The 22,790-nt window shown below is 48.7% G+C and overlaps 1 protein-coding gene across 8 annotated transcripts in view; it reads right to left on the bottom strand.

Moving 5' to 3' along the window:
- Positions 1 to 22,790, bottom strand: part of ATP9B (ATPase phospholipid transporting 9B (putative)) — a 158,305-nt gene that overhangs the window by 38,778 nt on the left and 96,737 nt on the right. For all 8 annotated transcript variants that reach the window (XM_036244270.1, XM_036244272.1, XM_036244271.1 and 5 more), the window contains one exon: positions 6,458 to 6,618. In XM_036244270.1, coding sequence (XP_036100163.1) covers positions 6,458 to 6,618 — 161 coding nt within the window. The remainder of the gene's footprint in view (positions 1 to 6,457; positions 6,619 to 22,790) is intronic.

Below are 22,790 nucleotides of genomic sequence, written 5' to 3'. Positions count from 1 at the left end.
AAAATCACTCTGCATGAAAGGTGAGAGATGGAAGAAAAAGAAAAAGAGCAACAAAACTACGGATAAGCCAAAATGAACAGGAAATGCACAAACAGTATCTCTGGGGTCTGAGAGTCACTGAATAAAACGCGAGTGACCACAGTGGCATAAGGTCGAAGTGGAGAGTCAAGGGGGCGAGCGAGGGGCAGGATGAACTGCAGACACTGTCAACTGGAAACAACGTTTTTGATTTCTAGGATAATAACTACGGAAAGACTGGAAACCCATTATAAACTTCCAAACTACCAGAGAAAAAAGTGGAATTATAAAAAAAAATAAATGAAATGGTAAGGAAGTAGAAATAAGTCATATTAAAAGCAGAAAATAAAATTATAGATTTAAACTAAAAATATAACAGCATTATAATAATTGTGTATGCATTTGTCAAAAATGATCAGAGTAGATAAGAATTAAACTTTGTTATTTATGAAACATAAATGTAAGTACACAGAGAAGCTGGAAGCCCAAATATGGAAAACGATATGCCAGGCAAATTGAAGCCAGCTGGCATAATATGTTATATTAACACAAAACAAAGTAGAATTTAATGCAAAAAGCTTTAGCAGAGATGTAAAAAAGTCACTTTATAATGAGAAATGCTTAATTCAGCAGGCATACACAGCAACTTAAATTTGTATATACCCAATACCAAAGTCACAAAAATATGTAATACCACAAATAGACAGAATTCCAAGGAAAAGCAGACACATTCACAACACTGACGGAGGCTTGACTACAACTCTGAACACGTGTCAGCGAGGCAGAGAGCCCGGCAGGGGTGGGGACGCGAACAGGACCAGCCCTGCCGGCTGACGAGCAAGCACGGAGCCGGCGACAGCAGGGCTGGGCGTCCTTGTCCAGCGCACAGTGTCTGCAGAGGTCAAGCGCCTGTGTGTCAGGCCCTGCACCTAGTCTCCATAAATTCCACAAATCTGAAACAACAAAAGGTATGTTCTCTGACAACGGCCAGTCAAGTTAAAATAAAGACATCATTAGAAAATTCAAGTATGTTTGTAAATTAAGTAATAACTTTGAGTAACTATAGGTTGACAAAGAAATCACAGTGGAAATTTAAAAATATTCTGTCAAAATGTAAACTTTTGGGATGTAGCCAAAGCAGTACTCATGTGGAAAGAAATTTGTAGCTTCAACGGCATGTACTCAAAAAGGGAAAAAGTTAAAAACTAGTGAATGAAGCATGTGTCACAAGAAGAAGGGAACATAACAGCCGAACAAAGTGAGAGGAAAGCAGGCACAGTCCCGAGCAGGCGCAGGCGCAGAGGGAGGCCCAGGGGAGTGTGTTTGAACTGCTGAGCGACTCACCTGCGGGAACACTGAAGGGGAAGAAAAGGGAACAAAGTATCAGGACTGAAAAGACCTTCTGTCCGCAGGAGATAACAGGGAGACACCATGAGCGAGCTCTTGTGAATAAATTCAAATAATTAGGTACCGTCGACATGTTTCTTGAAAGCAATAACTTTGTAAAATTGACTCCAGGAGAAATTAAAAACTTGAAATCAAGTTTTCTATTTAAAGCCAACTACTTGCCCTGGCCAGTTTGGCTCAGCGGTTAGAGCGTCGGCCTGCAGTCCGGAGAGACCCGGGTTCGGTTCCCGCTAAGGGCACGTACCTCGGTTGCAGTTTGTTCCCGGCCCTGGTTGGGTCGTGTGGGTGGCAACCACTCGATGTGTCCCTTTCACGTCGATGTTTCTCTCTCTCTCTCCCTCCCACTCTATCTGAACAAAATATAAAAAAAAATGTCCTCGGGTGAGGACTAAAAATAAAGCCAACTACTTAATGATAACTATTTAAGAAATATATTTAAACGGTTAAATAAATCAAAAATGTCTTTCCAGTGAAAAGTTCAGGCTCATGCAGTCTCCTCACTATGCAAATACCCAAAGAATGAATACTTACAATTTTAAATAAAATGTGAACAGAAACTAAGAGAAGACTCATCCGTGCCTTTTATGAAACTGGAAAAATCTTGAGACTAAACACCAAAAAAATGACATGAGAAGGAAAGTTTTAAGTCATCCCCACTGGTGTAAACCAATACAAAAATTTCACGAAAAAACACAAGCAAATGGAATCTAATAATACAAGACAGAATAGTATACCACGATCAAGTTGCACTTTCTCCCTCAAAATACAAGGTAGGTATGACACTAGAAAGTCAATAAATTAAGTTTATCATATAAAATATTATAAAGAAAAATTTAAAGATGAAAAACCATCTCAATAGATGTAGTAGAAACGGTCTCTTAGAACTACACTCATTCCAGGTCTTTGTCATATATGATACTTTGTTCTCTTTTCTTTTGGCTTTCAGTCTTCCGGCAGGAGGGTTAGTAGAGAAAAAAGCGCTCATGATTTAAAAACAACTTTTAGCAAAATGAGAAAGGACTTCCTGACTATGAAAGGGTCTCTATGAAAGCACAAAGCATACTTAATGAGGCAAGGTCGAGAGTTCTGCCTCCCGCACTGGAGACAAAGGGAGAAGGTGCGCAATCATCACTTCTACTTAAGTTACACTGGGAGGCTCTGCCGCAGAGACAAGGAATGGAAACAGTGCGAGAGCCACAAGGAACAAGCTGTCATTATCTACTGATGACGTGATTATCTATACAGAAAATCCAATAGACTCAGATGAATAATTAATCAATACCAAAATTGATGGATTTAATCATTTTATAGAAATCAATTTTATTTATCTATAAACAGCAACCAATACATAAGAAATTGTTCTTTCAAAAAACAGTATTTATAATAGCATTTAAAAAATATCAGGGATCTAAGAACAGCTCTAATAAAAGTTGTACAAGATTCCTACAGAGAAATTTTTATATTAAGAGATACGCCAATTCATGGTTCGGCAGATTTAACCTTAAATGCAGGTGGCCAGGGCGCACAAAGACCTCTTAGAGAACACGGGGCAGGGTGTCCCACCCTCAGGACTTACTGTCACAGAGCACACCGAAGGCAGGTTGCTGTGTGACGAGTATCGACACACAGGCCCAGGGAGCCAGGTGGGGACCCACACGGACCTGTGCACACACGGACACCTGACATACGACGGAGGGAGAGAGTCTTTTCCGTAAAGGGCGCTAAGACAGTTGGTGTGGAAAAATACTACGAAGAGTCACTTCGCACCATTAAAACACCTTCCACGGTCTGAGACAAGCCTCAGGCGTTCAGGAGTCAACTCAGGACTCATCACAGCTGGCGGAGAGGGTCCCTGACACAGCACCACCCACAACATCCGTGCACACGACTGCGACAGGGACGATGTGCTTCCGTAATTCCAGCCCTGGGTGCATAGCACTTGGAGTCACAGACTGAGAAAGGCCGCCCGAGGCAGCGCCGGGGAGGGACGCTGGGCACCAGCACGGCCAGCTGCCGTCCCCTGCAGACGGCATCCCTCCCGCCGGGCAGCGCTAGCGGCCCATCTTGTGCCTGAAGAATTCGGGAGTCCAACGGACTTCTCTCATGTCCTGTCTCTGCTCCTTCCAACAGTCTCCAAACCTCTCTGAGTCTCCTGTGTGTGAACAGGTGGCGTGGGGGTGGGCGTCCACAGATCTCTCCTGGATGACCCCCCTGGCCCTGGCTCCTGCTGAGACGGCTGAGCAGACCCACGAGTCGCACCTGACATCTGCGGCAAGAGGCTGTCCAGCACACCGCTGGCTCCTCTCCTGGACACGCGCTCTGAACCCTGAACCTTCTCATGCTAGTGTCTTTAGCCTCGTCACAGACCACACATTTCCTGAACCATCAACACCTGAGTATCATCCCAGGCCTCAGAAAGGCTGAAAACACTCTTTCCTGCAAGTATTCGACCTGGAAATGAGGCCTGACTAGAGATGGCTAGTAGCTCAATACAAGCTTTAAAATGCACAGAAAGGGTATGTTACCTGTACATATAAGTTGATAACAAGCTCCTAAGAATTTTCCTCCAATCAAACTTCAGGAAAGTTAAATTCTGAAGCACATCTGCACGTGTGCCATCTGACACCTTGGACGTCCGGCTCACGGTGTGCGGTGTGCGGTGCGCAGAGCTGAGCACAGCACTGGGGTCCCTCGGGCGGAGGGCCGGTGGGCAGTGAGTGCATGGGCACTGCCCTGCCAGCCTGACTCGGCGCAGGAGAGGAGAGCCCTGTCTCCCGGGCACTGACGTCTTCCCCGATGCCTGAGTCAGGCGCCCGGACAGCCCCCCCAGCACCTGCCGCCCCGGGGCCATGAGCGAGAGGAAACTGCCCAGCACCGAAGAGAGCGCTCTCCACCAGGGCGTGAACCCACGTCGCTGCGTGCGGCGAAGGGGCGGCAACCACCTGGACCAGGAACTGTTCGCTCTGTGCCCGGCAGAACCAAATGCCCCGTCAAGAGCCGGGACAGCCCGTCTGCTGCTGGTCATGAGCGACACGACTCAGGGAGTGTGTGTCCGTCTCAGTCACGGAAGCAAGAGCTGAGCCTTGTGATGTTTCCCTGGAGGAGAGAGTGACGCGTCAAGCGGCTCCGACGTGCTCTGCTCTGTGAAGACGAATGTCTGTAGAGCAGCTTCACTTTCTCCCATGTGGGAGCTGTGTAGGAGTGTTAGGTCAGTGGAGGAGAAAAGCACTTTCCGGAACTGTGCACTTTGCAAAACAAAAAGTGTTTTAAACTCTATCCTTTATTAAATGGAAACGCACATTTAGCACATACTATAATGTATTACTATTCATAGTTTATGGAAACTTTGCAAAGGAAAACCACCTTGGTTGAGTCAAATGTAAACCTTCACTCCCTCAATGAGTGGGCTACACTTTCCACATTTCGCAGTCCCTCCTGCTGAGTCTGTCCAACTGCGTCCTCAGACTGAAGAACAAGCTTCAGGGTGAAGTACACACAAGACGTGTTGGGCCAAACGGAGGTGCAGCTGCAATCCTGTGTAGCATCTCTCCGAGCTCCAACGAGCATGCTAAATGCTAAACTGTGGACTGAAAACTAGAACAAGACAGACTCACAGAAAGCTGGTGCCTCCCGTCCCCTAAGCAGACTGCAGAGGGAGGTGCAGACGGAGGAGGGTGTGTGGGTGCTGTGTCTGTAATCCACACCCTCACATCTACGAGTCTGTGTGCGCACATCTGGAAGCCCTCGCAGAACTCAGCAACAGCTGGAGAGAACACTTCCTTCCTTCTCTGATTATTAGGTATTGTCTAACTTTTAGTATAAAATATATAACTGAAATATATATTTAAAAAACCAGTTTTAGTTTTAAAATGCTTATGTATTAACATTTGTACCTCCAGTGAATTTTTTCAATTAATTTGATAAAGAAGAAGGTGTCAAGTCTCTCATATTATTATTTTACTGAAGAAAGAAGGAAACTGGAGACGGTCCATAGCAACAAAGCAGCCCAGCCAAGGGCCACGGGCGGGAGGACAGCAGAGCGCAGGGCGGGGCAGGGCCGGGCCTCGGGCCGCGCGGGTAACAGCAGCAGCAGCGCGGAGAAACAAGAGAAACAAGACTAGCAGCGGAGAGAAGCGCCGAGGAGTCCCCAAGGACGGCGCTTTGCTGAAGGGCGGGGAGACGCTGCGGCGAGGGGGGGGGGCGCCCTGTGCCCCCCTCCAGGCGCCACGGAGACGCAAGGACACGCGGGTGAGAGGCCCCTGCGGAGGAGCCGGCAGAGCCGGTTTGTTTTGTGGCGGAAGGTGCGCCTCTCCCTCCAAGCGCGGCGTCTCTGCGCCGCTCGCACGGTCCCCGCTCTCTGCACAGAAGCGGCTCTTCTGGGCCCTGCTCTGTGCTGTGTTAGGGTTTAATTCATGTAAAATTTTCAATCATAGGTATTAAGGGTATCTTTTAAAAAATATTCTTTGTGGAAATATCTTAAAATGGACATATATACATGTTACCAATATTAGTCTTTAAATTAAAGACATCTGATATCAACTATTTATATCCCAATCTCAAGTTAAATGGGTTATCATTTTGAAAAATCGTTCATATTAGAAGACCGCCTTACGCAGGATTTTGTCTCTTGACAGGTGTATTAGAAGGTCTCTGGAATATAGATAACTTTGAAATGTCAATGATCACATACAGACCGAGGGGCAGTGGAAACAAAGGTCTATCAGCAATAAACAAAAACTATTTTGTTGGATTCAGATTTACATTCTATGTCTAGATCTCCCAATTATTGAAGATTATATTATGAATACATTTATATAAGATAAAATGCAAGATTTCCAGATTATTCTGACCAAACTGATGTTGCCCCCTCCCAATATTACTTTCTATGGACGGACCCCTTGGGGTTCACCGCAGCTCTTGCTCCTTCTCCTGAGCTCTGTGCGGACAGTTTCCTTCACACTGAGAAACAGACTTCAATTAAATCACAGTCAATGAAAACGGACATTTGTTTTACCTTAATTCTTCAACCTACCTTATGGGAATGATGTAGGAAAAGAGGAGGAGGAACCGAAAGAGGTTGCGGTACCACGGGCCTACGAATCCTTGTAAGGTTACCATGACAACCGAGAGGGCAACTAACGCCAAGAACAGCGCTTTGGTCAGCTGATTGAGTTCAAGGTCCAACAGACCCACCTGAAAGGAAAACAAGGAATTAGGACACACGTCTAATGTCCCCTGGCATCACACATCCGAACACAGGACAGTGATGACATCCGTCAAGTTTCTTCTGCATTGACCTTTGATAGAAATGAAATACAAAACTGTATCAGCTTCAGTTTTCTCCTGAAAAGGCTCTTAGAGGTAGATGCAGACAGTTTCTGAAAACGAGCTGTGCTCCCAGAGCATGTCCAGGCCTCACGAGTCCGTGTGTCCAGCCACAAGTGCCTGTCTCCGGGGAGACGCTGTGGCCGCTCGGAGGACAGGCGCGGCGCGAGAGGACAGGCCCGAGCGGACCGGAGCTCGGTCAGCTCTCCGAGTGTCAGGGGTGGAGGCTGCGCATCCGCAGCGGAACTCTGTTAGACCGAGGCCCAAGGGCAGGAGAGCCCAGCCCCGCTGGCTGCCAGGCTCGGAGAGGAGCGCCCCCAACCGGAGCAGCAGCCGCCGAGCTGTGTGCGGGCAGCGAGCGCTCCGCCGGTGGCGCAGCCCGGCTCAGGCCCTCCGGCCAGCACCTGCACCAGGCTGGTCTGCACACCACGTGCTCGCTGAGCAGGTGGAGAGCGAGAATTACTCAATGGGTCAGTCCGTTTTTGGTTGAGTTCTGTGTGGGGTCTGGACACAGTGAGAACCAGCAACCCAAATGCCTGTTGCTCTGCAAGCGAAGGGGATGCAGCACTTCTGAGCGCACAACTTCCATTTCAAGCTCTGGCGACACCGACAAAGTCCTTCTCTTGCTTAATGTCCTGACGGAAAGACCACAAGGCGACACAGTGTGCAGCGTGGGGGTGGGGCACTGGGCTCCGGAAGGTCTGGAGCACCAGGCAGAGGGAGAAGTGGGGCCACACAGTCATGATTCCTCCTACGCCCGGGGGAGGCCGACTGGAACGCAGGCTCGGCCGCCTGGCTGGGAAACCACGGGCTGTGAAACGGGGGTCACAGTGCCCTCCACACAGGACTGGACTTGGACTACATGAGACACGAAAGTGAACAGCCCTGGTAGAGGGTAAGCCCACGTACATGTTATCATATTCTCACCATCATCATTAAGAACTTGGATTTGCGTCTCCACTAACTGTGTGACCTTGGGGAATGAATGTCCTTACACTCTTTCAGCCTCACTGTGAACTGGCGCTGCCCACGTACCACCAGAGGCCCTGGAGAAACCCAGTAACGGGGGTTCCCACAGGTCCTGGCACGGGCCCTGAGCTCACTCATGATTTGTAGACGCAAACAGAAGGCAAATCCCTGTCGGGCTATCACCTGTCTGCCACGAGAGTTGCTCCTGGACTTGGTACAAGTTTTGAAAGAGAACAGTTAAAAAAGAAAACATGATTGTAAAACTGAGATAAAATAAATGAGATACTGCAATTCTCAAATTTAAAAGTTTAAGAATTACTGAGCTAATTGTTAACTTGTTTTATTTTGTAGCACTTTTTGAAATCCACAATTTTGGCCAATAAGAAGCCAGTCTTTTCCACATTTTATGTATTTATAGTTTATATCTGTTTTGAATTAATATTTGCCACAAACTCTCATGAGAACAGAACATTAAACCTGTAGTTAGAGAACACAAAACTTTGTCAGAAAATCCATTAGGTGTAACTGTGAAAAAAATTCATTATACAAATAAATGGAAATGTCTACTATATTTTTATGCTAAACTCTAAGGTCATGAAAAATGAGTGAACTGTGAGATTTTACCCACAATAAATAGCCAATCCAGTAGGAGAAATCAGATGGACACCTGTGATAAACACTATGAAAGAGAACTGCAAACTAGAACGCTTTCTTCACTGACCAGCCTAGATTCACTTCTGACAGCTCACAGCCAACTTTATTGCTTAGCACTTCATGGCCTTTGAAAACAGCGTAGAAACAATGAAAATGACAACTGGGACCCAGACGTGAGTGATGTTTGTCCACAGTACGGGCTCTACTTCCACCGACGGGTCCGCAGGGAGGGCTGGGAGCCCCGGGACCTCTACCTCTGCGAGGCTGGCTATACAGGCCCCGCCCCCAGCCCCCACCCTGCTGCAGGCCCCGCCCCCTCCCAGTGCCGACCAGGCCCCGGAAGAAAGCCCAAGGCCTGTGAAACACGGCGCATCTGGTCACTTAGCACAGACCCTCGCGCAGGAGCCGAGGAGGCCTGGCGGGCGGTCTGTGGGAGCACCTGCAGTATTTCTGCGTGACGGGGTGGGGGCCCTTCCCGCCAGTTCTCAGCAGTGCTCAGTGTCCTCGGGTCACCTGCTCGGCACCTGCAGGTGCCGCTAGAGCCACCCAGCCTGCCCTCCCCCAGACCCGCGGGCTGGAGGACCCACGGGACCAGGGCTGGGACTCCCCACAGGGCTGCCACGGGCTGTGCTTCCCTTGAGAACCAGGCAGCTGAGGACCCGCCTGATTTATCAGCTCCATTTAAAAAGCAGCACAAAGAGGACAAATATCTTGCAATTTCCGCTCCTTCAACTACTACATAGTTTATGCTTGAATTATTGAGAAAAATAGGGTTTTGGATTAAAATGAAGAAAAATTAAGCCAGGGAAGCAGAGCATGTTTCAAAGCCCAGCTCCTTCTGCTGTGACAAAGGCGGCCTAAGTCTCAGGCTCGCTGAGGGTCAGATGAAGTCATCATTCATTCAGTCAGGGAAAAAGGACTCAATTACCTCAACCCAAAGATGCTATCAATGAATGCAAAGTGCATATTTTACTCTATTCATCCAAATCCCATTAAAAAGTGAAAGGAATGATTTAATCTGGCCTTCCAGAGTTGGTCTTTTTGTAATAAAATAAAGAATCACTGTCTTGCAGAATGTATACCCACTGCCTCACACTTTCGTGAAGGCTGGAGCAGCAGGGATAAACAGTCAGGAGCGGGCACAGAGTTTCCCCTGAACACGCACAGGAGGGAAGAATGAAAGCAGGGCGTGCACACCCCAGAGGCTCCAGTAGGAAGGCCTTTCTCGTGGGTGAGGCGTGGGCGTGGGCGTGGGCGTGGGCGTGTTCTCTCCCACCCCCACCGCCGCAGGATGCGAAGCGAAACCCAGCTTCTCACTGGCGGGCTGCTCCCTGCCTTCCTGCAGGTAGCCTGTCCTGAACTGTGGCAATTCTTTCTGGAAAATAATAGCAAAAAAGCTACAGCGTATTGTGTGAGCTTGCTTGTTCTCGCCAATTCTAACAAAACACAGTGAGAAGAAAAGATATATTTCAACTAATTTTTTAAAAAAGTCTACTTTCAATTAATAGTTAATATTTTATATTTATTTCTCTAGAAAACATTTAAATTTCTTCCATTCGTCTAAAATGCAATGGACTTGAGAAACTAGTGTAAACAAGTTCACTGGTAAGTTTCCGATTCTGTAGAGAAGGCGGTGACTTATCTCGTCTTTAAAAAATTTCTCGGAACACTGAACAGACCAGATATCTTTTGCTACGACTGCAAAGCCTTTTCACCCATAAAATATATTAATAACCACTTGAAGTAATTATTACTGTATAAGAAAAGGTAAATTAAGTACACTAGGAAGTAATTTTCAATATTTTATTATAATTTCCTATATTAGTAAACCAAATTTTCTTCTACTTGTCACAATATTTGTTTTATTTGAAACAATTGTGATAACAAAATTAAATACGCTACTGGAAATTTTAATCTCTAAGGGAGAATTTGTGCATAATGTCTAAGTCACCACAATGGCTCTGCAAAGGGGCTGTTCTAGGATAATGAACACAATAATTGCCTGTATAATCTAAATGCTGGTAATGGCAGCGATCACAAATCCACTTAGCTCCTCTTTAATTTATGTACCAAGTTTTAAACAGCTAATGGTGCTCAGGAAAATAATGGTTTGTACCAACAATAAAGGATAAATACGGTATTCTCCTGCTTAATCAAGTAAAGATCAGCCCGTTCTTTACTGCACTTGTGGACAAATGGGACCCACCTTGTCTCCGTGACACAGCACCACTGCCATCCGCCTTGGCGCTGCGCCTCATCCTGCCACCCAGTCCCTGAGAAGTCAGGGTGCAACCAGGCCAGAACCAAGTCTCATGGGATAAAAACTTCCCCAAACTACCATCTAGAACAAAGGCGCACACACCATTAGCTGCTGATCATATGATGTTAACATCACATGCATTAACAGGTAAACATTACTACGTATTAACATACTTGTACCATTCTCTTAAAACTCACACTTAAATTTGTTACGAGAAAATATTTTGGAATAGAAAAATAATAAGATGCAAACTGTCGAAAAGCTGATTTAAACTCTTACAGAAAGCTAAATATTAGTTTGTCTTATTTCCCCCTGTAAATACAATATAATTTGAAACCCAGAAACGCCTGCAACCTAACAGTCGTTTCGCTCAGACCACATGGCAGAAGCACAGCTTCGTCAGGAGAGATGACGCGGGAAACAACAGGGTTGCGGAGGCTGCTCTGCTCGTCCTCCAGCAGGGGCGTGGTTCTCGGCCAGCCCACGGTCCCTGAGCGCAGGGCTGGGACTGGGTCTCCAACACCGACAGGGCGCACCACAGCCTAACCGAAGTCCCTATGAGAAGCACACTCTCCCTTCAAGGACCTTTGAAGCAAATCTGCCCTAAATTTCCCACTTTTAGTAGAATCTTAAGAAACAACAACAAAATAAGTACTTTGCAGACCTTCATTTGTACGTCAGTATTTCAAATAATTGAAACTCATACACCAAGTCTAACTCCTAAATCTTGTAGCAACCACTTTTTCCATTTTGGAGTTTAAGTGAAAAGTATTATTTTTTTTTTTTCCTAAGAACGTGATGCTACATAGTCTTTTTCTCTTTGAGTTTATTTATTACTCCTTTTGGATATGAACCACTAGGCACCTGGCAGACGTGTCTGAGCTGTCACCGTTGACCGCCTCAGTGATCTGCGAAATAAGCATTTCTTTGAGCCATTCTAGTCTATTGGCTCAATAATCTATGCTTTAAAAGCTCCCTAAGTATCAGTATGACAATTCTTAATGTTACAATATATCATCTTACATTTTAAAAATAAAAATCTATTTTACACAGTAAACATTTTAAAGTCTGTTCTGAAAGAATATCTCTTACCTTACATTTTTAATTACCAACACATTTTGCCAGAATATTCTATATTCAGCATTTAAGGTTTTTTCTTTGCTTTTATATAGTTATTACTTAAGATATTTTCCCTTGAATACGTAACATTTAAAAAGAAAATGGAGTTGTCCTAATTTTATATAAACAAAGGTATCACTGCAGGGCGTAGCCACCTGACAGGTCACTTCCCATATCAAGGAGAGAAACTGAGGCAGGAGACGGAACTGAAGTAAGCCCTGGCGTCTGCACAGATGTGGTGCTGATCAGCGCCAAGCTTGCTTAGGACAGTGCCTGTTGTCAGATCAGTTGGTCAGCTGGCCTACAATAAACATGATCTTAAAGGGTGAAATTACTCCCTGAATCTGCAAACGTACTACTTGCCAAGTTTGAAGCGGCCTCTCACGAATGCAGAATGAGGCCATCGTCTCAAAATGCCAACCTACTAGATCACTTGAGAAATTTCAATATGGGCCCTCGCATTTCCATGCAGCAGAATATGTTCCATAGTTGGGAAAAATGCCGTAAGATAGCACATTTCTATGAACACACGTCTGCACACACAGCTCTCGCATCTGCTTCTGTAAACGCAGGCTTACCGCACGCTCGGGCAGGACGGTTTGGGCATGCCACCTACTGCTCGACAGCCTCTGCCACACTAGGCCTTTATTAAAATGCCGCCAATATATCAAAAGTCATCAAATTTAAAGCAATTTTTCGTTTAGTAATTATAAATTATTTCAAATATTCTCAACTGTGACACACCAAAGCCACATTTAAAACAAAAATAAGTATGCACATATATGCAAAACAGTCTGGAAACTATTTGGAAATTTAATTTGCACTCTACACACACAAATTACATTAAAGCCCAGCACTGAACACTAAGAAAACCCCATGATCTTTGAATGCATAGTGCTCCTGATCTTATTTTACGACAGTCCACACAGTTTACTTAAAAATCAGGGATATAAAGGAGACCAAACCATACAAATCATTACCATTCCTGCACTACACTGAATACACTATTAACTGTCATGTCTCATGTTGATATTTGTTGCTGGTTTTACAGTAACATTTCAGCAGAGGGCGCTCAAGTTCGACGCTCCTTTTTTCTGAATTCTGAAACTGCTTTTGGTGAAAGCGGAACTTAGATCCAATTCCATCAATTCAGTATAGTTAATACATGTTTTGTTTGTGTGTTTTAAAAGGAGTAACCCTAAATATCTGTTTTGTCATGTACAATTCCACATAGAATTTTTAGACTTTAACATGGTGAATTACACATGGGGGAAAATTTCCTGAATAAAAACTACTGTCATCAAAGGAAGTTATTTAAAGATATGACATCCAAAATACTGCAGGCAATCGGCATGGTAGTATACCGCTAGGGCTCTTTGAAGATTTCTGAAGTCGATAAAAATGTAACAGCAGCTTCCCTTAATGGTTTCAAGATCCTGCATATACGATATATTTACCTTATTGTCTTAACAATGTAGGAAGCTATCAACTTTAAATGGCTTTGCCAAGACCACCCACTAATTTAAAATAATTACTTCACTAACCTAAGCTATCCACTGACACCAGAAACCTCAACATTCAACATCGTTCATGTAAGTGAAATTTGAGGCCAGGTCTTTGGATTTCAATTTAATCCAATTACACAAGCAGTTTATTTTGGTGGCCGCGTATTTATTTGAACAGATCTTCTCCAGTCCTCACGATGGAAGAGCCGCTACCAGGCGCTCAGGCAGCGCCCTCACCGTGGGGCGGGGAGCCCAGAGCTCGGCTGCTACGCGCTGCTCCTGACTCTGGGGACTCTTAGCCACAGGACACGAAGGATAGATCCTCTAATAATTCCTAAGTGGTACTGATATTTTTAAAGAAAGGCTTTTATTAGGAGCCCTACATTTGAGACGCAGTGAGACAGGGAGGGGCAGGCGGGCAGAGGGCCCTGCTCTAGCGGGGGAGTCCAGCCGCAGGACGGCACCAGCGAGCCCACTTTCTTCTGGGAGGTAAGTCACGTGTCTGTATCTTCTCCTGAATGCAGCAAGTCCCTTATTCGTATATCCTGTATGAGTACTTTAGAGGCACCCTGACAACAAACTCTTACATTATTCACTGAAATATAACGTAACATATATTATCGAAAGGAAAACAAACTTGTATTTTTAAGAACATTAATAATGATAATGACACTAAAATCTGGGGTCTATGAATACTTGTTCAGGAATTACTACATAGCCAGGGCTTCGAATGCCATCCACCGGGAATTCCAGGCAGAGTGACTGTCTCTCTTCAGGGAATCCTCTCAACTCTTTCTAAAGAGCTAAAAGAATATGTCCTAACTCCTGCTATCCAGAAAGCGAGGTTCTGAAGGAATTATTCCTGTGAGTGGCTTAGAACTCCTGCACCACAGACGACAGGAGAGGTGGAGGTAGGAGAGGAACAAAGATCGGACACTTTCCCAGGAAAAGTGAGTGTGGGGCCTTCGTCGGACCGGCCTCTGCCCTGGGACCGACCACAGAATCTGCTCAGCGGGGAAGCTGCGTGGACCCAGGAGCAGCACCTCCATCGCAAAGCTCACCCCCACAGTTCTGGAACGGGGAATGGCTACGTTTTTACTAGTGAACGTCATTAACTTACAATGTAATTTAACTTCCAGCCCTAGATTCTTTTCATAAGAGGTCAAGATACATATGAGTTTCTATAACAAAGTTAGAAATCTGTTTGGTGATTACTTTCAAAATGTCACTATCTAAAGTGTAACTTTGGCATACCAATAAATATGAGGTATTTAACCGTTCATGCAAGTGAATTTACTAAATAATAGCAAACATTGTTTTTACGTAATAGATGCCAGAAAGGACTACTTAAAATATGAAACACAGCACCATGAAGCTGCTAATTCTAAGTCAGGGTATCTCGAGGGGGTGTAGGGGTGACGACCAGCAGAGAATTCCGCGACGTCTAGCCGCTCCGATGGGTGTTTGGCCCCACGTGTCCTCGCATCCCCGTCTCCTGCAGGTGGTCCCCCGAACCACAAAGGACCAGAAGCCCACTCGTGGCACAGAGGCTGCACGGCATCTCGTCATGTGTCACCTCCTTCAGCGTTCCGTGGCTTAGTGAGTAAATACGTGGGGATTTATGGACCATTTAAGGTCTTCACCCCAATCTCCCGATATCTGGCACCTATCATTACATAAAACCACTCCATAGTGTTTTTAAATCAAGAGTCATTAGCTGATTTGACAAGATCTGTTACTAAGATATTCACTGGAATCCACAGCACAGTCACTAGTCACTGAATTTGTAACAAAATGCACATCACCTGCTTCTGATTATCTCAGAAATGTGTGGAGACCATACACGCTGATGAGGGCTGTCACACGTCAGAGTTATGTTATCTTGAACAAAGTGATGCAGTTCTGTCCCATCCACCCTTAGGACAACCAGCTACTACCAAAGGTAATTGCAGTAAACGTAGGTGAGCAGGCAGAAAAGAGAGAGAATGAAGAAAACTTCGAATCAATATTAGTTTCCAAAATCTATGGTTCTCACAATTTGCATTCTTTTGTTTTGTAACAAAAATGGAATTTAGCAGTTTTCCTGAAAAATTTAAATAGGTATAATAGGGTTGAATAAACTTTTCATCTTGCTTTTCATTATTGAAACTATCTATTAAGAGGTCTATTACTGGTATCTTGGCAAAATATAACACTATTTTAAACCATTTAAATTTTTTGTGTTACTTTATGTCTTCAAAGACATTTTATGAACCATTTCATACTTAATGGCTTGTAAGCAATCCCAAGAGTTGGGGATTGTGTGAAAAGTTGCCCAGATTGACAGATAAAGTGAAAAGGTCTGTATTAATTTCCAAATAAAGAAATGCGTGGCATGGTATCTCCCGATGATTACACTCTCAAGTACCAATTAGAACGCGTCAGAACTGGAGCAAGTTGACAGTCTGCAATAAAGCAAATCATTTCCAGTTGGAGGGGCAGAAAATGTTAATATGCGATGCTCAAGACTACAAGAATCTTTGTAAAAGGAAGTAGCTAATAAGGTTTAATGATGCATGTCAGGAAGCCACAGTATGTAGGGAAACACAGCTGGCTTCATTTTGTAAACTATGTGATATACACATCTTTCTGGTTCACGATTATCAGCTGTGCCAGTGCCCCAGGGGACAGTTTAGCCTCAAATCAGGGTATTCTTCTTGTTCTCTAAATTACAAGTAAAATACATTAATATGGTGCTATAGGCTAGTGCCCGACTAAAGCTGATCCGCTTACGAAGTCGTCTGTGACATGTCGTGGAGACAACCTTCCAGCCTACATGGGCCACTGAGTGCTGGGCCATTAAAACAAATCATAAAGCAGCAAAACATGGGGATTTAGTGAATTAATCACCTTCACAAACGGTCGCCATCTTTTGCATCGTGTGCACTAAACACAAATTAACTCAAAATGCTTCTCCTGAGAAGCCCCAGCCTCCCGCCTCCTTCCAGGGCGCAGGCATGGGGGACCGTCCCGAGGCACCTGGGCCTGCGCGTGGTCTCCGTCAGGAGGGACTGAACGTGCAGGTGACGGCAATTAGCAGCCGGCGACAGCAGTGCGAGTCTGCCCAGATGGCAGCCAAGGGTCATTGGAAGCAGCAGACCTTGCACGAGGAAGCCTGTGTTAGGAACCATCACACTCACACGCTCTCAGACACGAATGAATTACCAGCCACTAGAAGACAACTGCTGGGTCTCACACTGACATCAAGACGCCACCGAAGCACTCGGAGGGCACTCACCCTACATGTGGTCGCGCACGCTGGGGGAGGGAACAAGCACGCCTCAGGCGACACAGGGTGCCCTGAACCCAAAGAGCTCAAGTTCTAGGCATTAGGGAACTGTCTTATGCAAAATATACTCAACAGGTCCCGCTCTGGATGAAACAGCCCGAGGATCCGTCTGCACTGACACCTCCCTGGCCCCACTGCAGGCGAGCTGCTCAGGTACAGGCTGCACGTACCCAAGGTCATGCTCTTCAGCGGCAGGCGACCTAAACAGAGCTTCCGGGTCTCAGGGCCTTTGTGCTCAGAGTGGCAGTACCACGGCCCCGCAGCCGGGCGGGAGTGAGGAGACGGAGGCAGTAAGAGGACAGACTGTGCAGTTCCAACATCATGAGCGGCTCCCAGTCGGAGTCCTCGCCAGGGAAATGCTTCACACAATGAAGGCTCGACTAACTTACTGTCACAACCACATGTGACCACATGGGCGGCTCACGGTGATGCACTGCTGACCCTGTGCCGGGGCCACCCCAACCGTGCCTGCTCTCCCAGCTTCTACCTCCACCGCAGCCTGGCTTCCTGGCCCACACGGCCCACTTATACACCCTGGACCCGATCATTTCCACCCCACAACCAGGCCTGCATCCCCACCCCTGCTGCCTGGCCCGGCGGACGCCTTGGGCGGGCTCAGCGCCAGCACTCAGCACTGCTCACTCCAACACCTCTTGCCGTCCTTGTTCTGCCCACATCCTGACTCAGCCGAACCCTTGAGCAGCCCGTCCAGCTGCAGAGGCGTCTCTCCAGTGGGGTCAGGTCAGCTCCCAGCCCCTCAGCCGCTTGCCACACAGGAGGAAGAGGAAGGAAGCACATTTCAAATATATCACGTAGCTTTTGAGCTGGGAGAGGACAGAGTAGGGCAGAATCCAGAGACAGACGGACAGAGGCATCTGTGGACCGGGCCCACTACTGCTAGAGGTTGGTCACCGCCCCGACCGATTTCATGAGAGTAGAAAGGGGCTGGGCTGGACCTGGACTTGGCCTAGCGTCTTAAAAGCCACCACCCCGTCACCCTGGGCCCAGGCTTTGCTCTGCTCCTGGACAGGACCTGCGCTTTCCCTTCCCAGTGTGTCCGCGTGCCCCTCCGCCAGGCCGGAGGTGTCCCAACTGCCACCCGCACAGAAAGACGGGCGACTGCCCAGTGGCCTCCAGCAGGCAGCAGAGGCAAGGAGGTCACTGTGGGACCAGTCGCCAGCTTTCTCACTGGAAGAACTTACCGCTTAGCCAGATGGTAAGTTCCTGAGATGACAGTGTTCAATGTCTGACAGTCTGTAATTAAAATTCAAAGTATGGATCTAATATTTTAATGGGAAACCAATTAGAAAATAAATAGCTTTACTGCAATGGTATTTTACAATAGATAGCAGCAAAAAGAAAATAAAAAATTTTAAAAGATTAATATTTTTAAAAACAACTGAAACAGCACCAATAAAATCTAAATACCTAGAAACAAATCAACAAAAGGTGTATAAAACCTCAACAGAGAAAAATCACAAAACGTTATTGAAAAAATCAGAGTAACTAAACAAAGGGATCTACAATATTCATTGATTAAAAGATTCAATATTTAAAATATTAATTCTCCTCAAAGACCCACAGAGATTAACTGCAACCCCAGTCCGAGTCCTGCGGTGAGGGCAGGTTATGACCCCAGAAAGAGCTCCACAGACGCACAGCCGTGTGGACACCACTCGCACGGACCCCCTGCGGGAGGCTGGACCCCCCCCCCCCCCCCCCCCGCGCCGCACTGCGGCGGGAGGGGTGGTGGTCCGCAGAGGGAGGCTGGGAACACAGCGCACAGCTCCCCCGCGCACACCTGGAGAGCGGGTGGGAAGGTCAATAATGAAAATCCCAGAGGATGAGAGAGCACCCTCACGACCTGGGGTTGAGAAATGCTTCTTAAACCAGAAAAAGGAGAGAACTGAACGGCACTGGACCCAAGACCTCCTGTGCACTGAGACCCCGGAGGCAGCGAGAGGCAGGAGCGGCGTGGGAGGTGGTGCTCGGGTGCACGCGGAGCTCGCCGCTGGCTGACGAGGCCCCTGCAGAACCGCGGAACAGGGCCCACGGCCCAAAGGGAAAACAGGCAGAAGACACAGGCAGGCAGTCCTCAGGCGGAGGCCCAGGCAACCAGTGACACGGGAGGGACCCCGGACCGTAGGTGGTCTGGGTGAAAACAGGAGACACCCCTCGGAGGTGCCGCTTCCCAGTGGCTGCAGCACCGGGTGCACAGGGCACAGAGGGAGCCGAACCCCCTCACGCTGCTCTGAAGACGGGGCGACACGGATGTGTCCCATGACCGGCGTTCCCCTGCTGCGCACACCCGATGGAGGCGGGTGCCTGAAAGAGGCGCAGAACCGGGGCGGGCGCCGGGACCCGCAGAGCCGGCAAGGGCGCAGGCACCGCCCGCCCGGAGTGGCCGCTTCGAGCGCGGCTGACCCGCGTGACCGAGCAGAGGGCGCACGCGCAGACCCCCGCACCGCGCACCGCAGGCCGAGCGCGCACGTGCTCCCAGTGCACCTGTGTGGGACCCCGGCCGCCCCGAGACGGGGTCTCCCTTCCGGCGGCAGGAGGGGGCGGGGCTGCGAGCGGTGCTCCCTCTGCGCTGGGCACTCGGAGAGTGTGCAGCCACCAGCACCGTGTTACATGTAAACAATTAAGTATAAAGTCAATGAAACATTTTAAAACTAAACACATGAAGTGTTCTTGTTGTTGACTGAAGAACTGACCAGAAGCCTCCCAGCGGGGCGCGCGGCCGGCACCCTCCGAGGGTCAGTGTGCTCACCGGCAGGGCAGGTGCAGGAGGCTGCTTAGAGGGGAGAAGCAGGTTGAACCGGGGTAGGAAGTCTTACACGATGGGAAGCCGATGAAACAGCATATACAACGATGCCTACGACGATGATGAAGACGTTCATGGACGTTAAACAAGAAATCCTGCAGGTCTTCACTGCGACCGCAACTGCGCCCTGCAGCTGAGCTGCTCGGGCCCAGGGCCCCAGCGAGCGGGCGGGCGGCGCCCAGGGCCCCGGCGAGCGGGCGGAGGGCGCCCAGGGCCCCGGCGAGCGGGCGGGCGGCGCCCAGGGCCCTGGCGAGCGGGCGGACGGCGGAGGCTCCGCGGGGCAGCCGGAGAGGTCGGCGCGCGGCAGACACGCGGCGGGAAGGAGGGCAGCGCCGGCCTGCGCACCACCCTGCACCGCTCTCGCTGTTTCCAGGAGTGGGGCTGACGGCAACGCGGAGGTTGAATTTCATTCTCTAAACGTCTACATCACTGGGACGTGCTAGAGCCAGAGGCTGTTCATTTCATTTCTGGGTCCCGGGAGACTCTTGCTGGCCCTCTAGCCCAGCCCTCCCGGACCTGGTCAGGACCCGCCTGCTCTCAGCCAGCTCGCTCCCCCTCATCCACCCGGCCCAAGACCGACCGCCTTGACCCTTTCCCACCAGCCCTTCACGATCCTCACCCCTCTTCTCCCGACCACCGCCTGTGGCTTCACTGGGCTGAACCGCGTGCAGAAAGCCCATGTTCACCCAAGGGGTGACGGAGCATCGCATGAGCACCCAGGTTCTTCTTTGGAGAAGCGAAGGACACAACCTACCAGTACAAAACATGACTTATGTGGAAACTGATATCAAAGGTTAGAAACAGAAAAACCGCTTTGCAGAAAAACTTGACCTGCACACCACAGCCAGACTCACCAAGACAGGACCACGAGCAGACAAAGGGATGGCGCACCCCTCCCACCGGACCCCGAGAGTCAGCCACGGCGCTTTGACAAGTAACGCCCGCATTTCTATCCTCCGCGAACTGCTTGCCCATTTTAAGGGGGAATAATGAAACGACTCTCCGCCAACAATGCACGTCTCCCCGAGACCCTGGAGACCGCGGCTGTCCTCCCTCCACGCCCTCACTCGGTTTCCCGCGGAAAGAGCCTTAATACAATTCAAAAGCGTATTGAACAGACCGCTGCAAATAACACGGGTACTTCCAAATGTCCAAGAGCCCATCTATTTTTTTGGTTTTAGTTCGCTAGCAACCACAAATTACTTTTAAAGGTTAGGGCTCTTTACTCAAAGGCCGTGGTTTCAGTCTATCATCTCAAGTGAGGACTGATCGCTAGTTACAGACCGTGAGGGGCGTCTGCAGACTCCCCTCAGTCTGGGATGCACCCAGTGCGCGCTCACCCTCCTGACCCGAGGCCGCGGTGCATCCCATCCATCCAGCAAGCGGGCGATGCATCATCTGAGAGCGAAATTAAACCTTGGGAGCAGTCATTTTTCTTTATATTGTTTGGAATTAAAAACGCATTAAATTGATCCATTATGAAAATTCTGTTCTCTGTGTTGTGTCTTTCAGACCATGTCTGTGTCTTAAGGCTATGAAACAATTTTTGCAATTGTAATAAAAAAACAAATTATTGACTTTAACTTAAGAAAATTGTTGCCTGAATGACTAAATATCCAACTCAGACAAAATAAATCCTTCTCTAAACTGTACTGTGCAGAGCTGCTCATTTCCACAGGTTACTGAACTCGACACGTCACGTCACACTGTCTGGTCTCTGGCTCTCGTTGTCGGGTGACAGCGGGAGCGCCCACTGTGCCGCTGGGCGGGAGCCTGCTTCCGGGGACAGCACTGGGGTCAGCGTCCGCAGCGAAGAACTTTCTGTTTCCCGTGAGCACCAACAGCGGCGCTCACCAGAGTCTAGCTCCGTGGCTCCAAGGGCATCATCTGTGCTCCAGGCCCAGCTTCCTCGATCTGCTCATTAACCCCGAAGTCGTCTGACCTGGAGCACTGAAGGGACACCCTGCTGCAGCGGAGCAGGCCACACCCACGTCTGTCGTCACTCCTCAAGGACGCCCACATGCAGGTGGCGGGGAAGGGAAGGTAAACGGCGTGTCTGTGAGGAACGCCCAGTGGAATAGAACCTCGCCGAAGGGTGCTCACTCCTGCTCCCCAGCAGCAGAGGCGGCGAGAGGCTCACTGCGGGGACGAGAGAGATTCAAGAGGGAGACACAGCCCAGCCGTTCCCTTGCGCAGGGCCGCAGGATGGGGAGATGGTGCCCTGTGGAACGAGGCCTGGCATTTGCGTCTGCCCAGAGCCCTCTGGACTGACAAGGGCGAGCACACCTGCTGTGCTGGCACCGCCGTCTGAGACCACAGAGGTGCACGAGTACAGCGCACTGCCGGCCAGCGGCAAGCTACGCTCTGCACTGGAGGAGACTCGGCCCCTTGGGCCACCCGCCCTCCTGCGCCAGTTGAGGAGAAGGCTGCGCCTGAGGCTCTTTCAGGGGCGAGTCACCTCGTCAGCATGTCTTCTGCTGGTCTCTCTCTCAATGGCCGACTCCTCTGCTCTCTACGTCAGCACTCACTGAACACTGAGTGTGCTCACCCGAATACTGAACACCTTGGCTGAGGTCTACACAACCAACAAACACATGGCTTTAGTTCACAAGAAATAAAATAAAAACAGAACAGCCAGCGAATCATTACTTGAATGTGTCCACGTTGTCTTCTCTAGACAGATGTGTGCCTGGGCAGAGGGGTCCAGCCAGGCACCAAAGAGGCACAGCCCCAGGTGGGGGGTGGAACCAAGCTCCGTGAAGAAGAAAACAGGTCCGAGTGGACTGGCCCAGGTCCTGGAGCTGAGGAGGAAGGAGGTGCAGACTGGCATGCACAGGGCCGGTCAAATGAGTACTGGTGACCAGGCCCTCACTGCCAGGGAAGGGAGTCCCCCGTCATGAACAGACTGGAAGACTAGGAGAGAAACACCATGTGACTGGACGTGGCTGGAACTCACGGAACTCCTGGCGCTCAGTACACATGAACACAACGCTGTAGACCGAAGGGTGTGTATGCACACTGACAGTGACAACCCCGTGAGCAAACAAGGCCGTAGCCACACGTGCAATGCCGCAGGCGTCCAATGTGGCACGGGAGCCCGAGCTCACCCCACCAGAGCACCCACAGCCTGCACAGCATCTCTCATTTAATCTCCACCGCAGATACGACCATCTCCGACAAGACGGCACGTGGCTTACATGCAAACCACCTTTAGATAACTACCCGGAAGAGGAACTGCGGGATCATTTACATCCCATCAGCTCCCAACCTAACTGCCCAGAGTCGGGTCTGAGGAGCTGGGGCCCGGAGGTGAACAAAGTGCAGCTACTGCCTCCGGGCAGTTTGGAGCCTCCAGGAGGCAGGCAGGTAAAGGAGCAGCTA

This window comes from Molossus molossus, unplaced genomic scaffold, assembly GCF_014108415.1.
Source record: "Molossus molossus isolate mMolMol1 unplaced genomic scaffold, mMolMol1.p scaffold_m16_p_6, whole genome shotgun sequence".
Lineage (NCBI taxonomy): Eukaryota > Metazoa > Chordata > Mammalia > Chiroptera > Molossidae > Molossus > Molossus molossus.
Note: the sequence above shows the minus strand (reverse complement) of the source record. Positions and strands in the feature narration are given on the sequence as shown.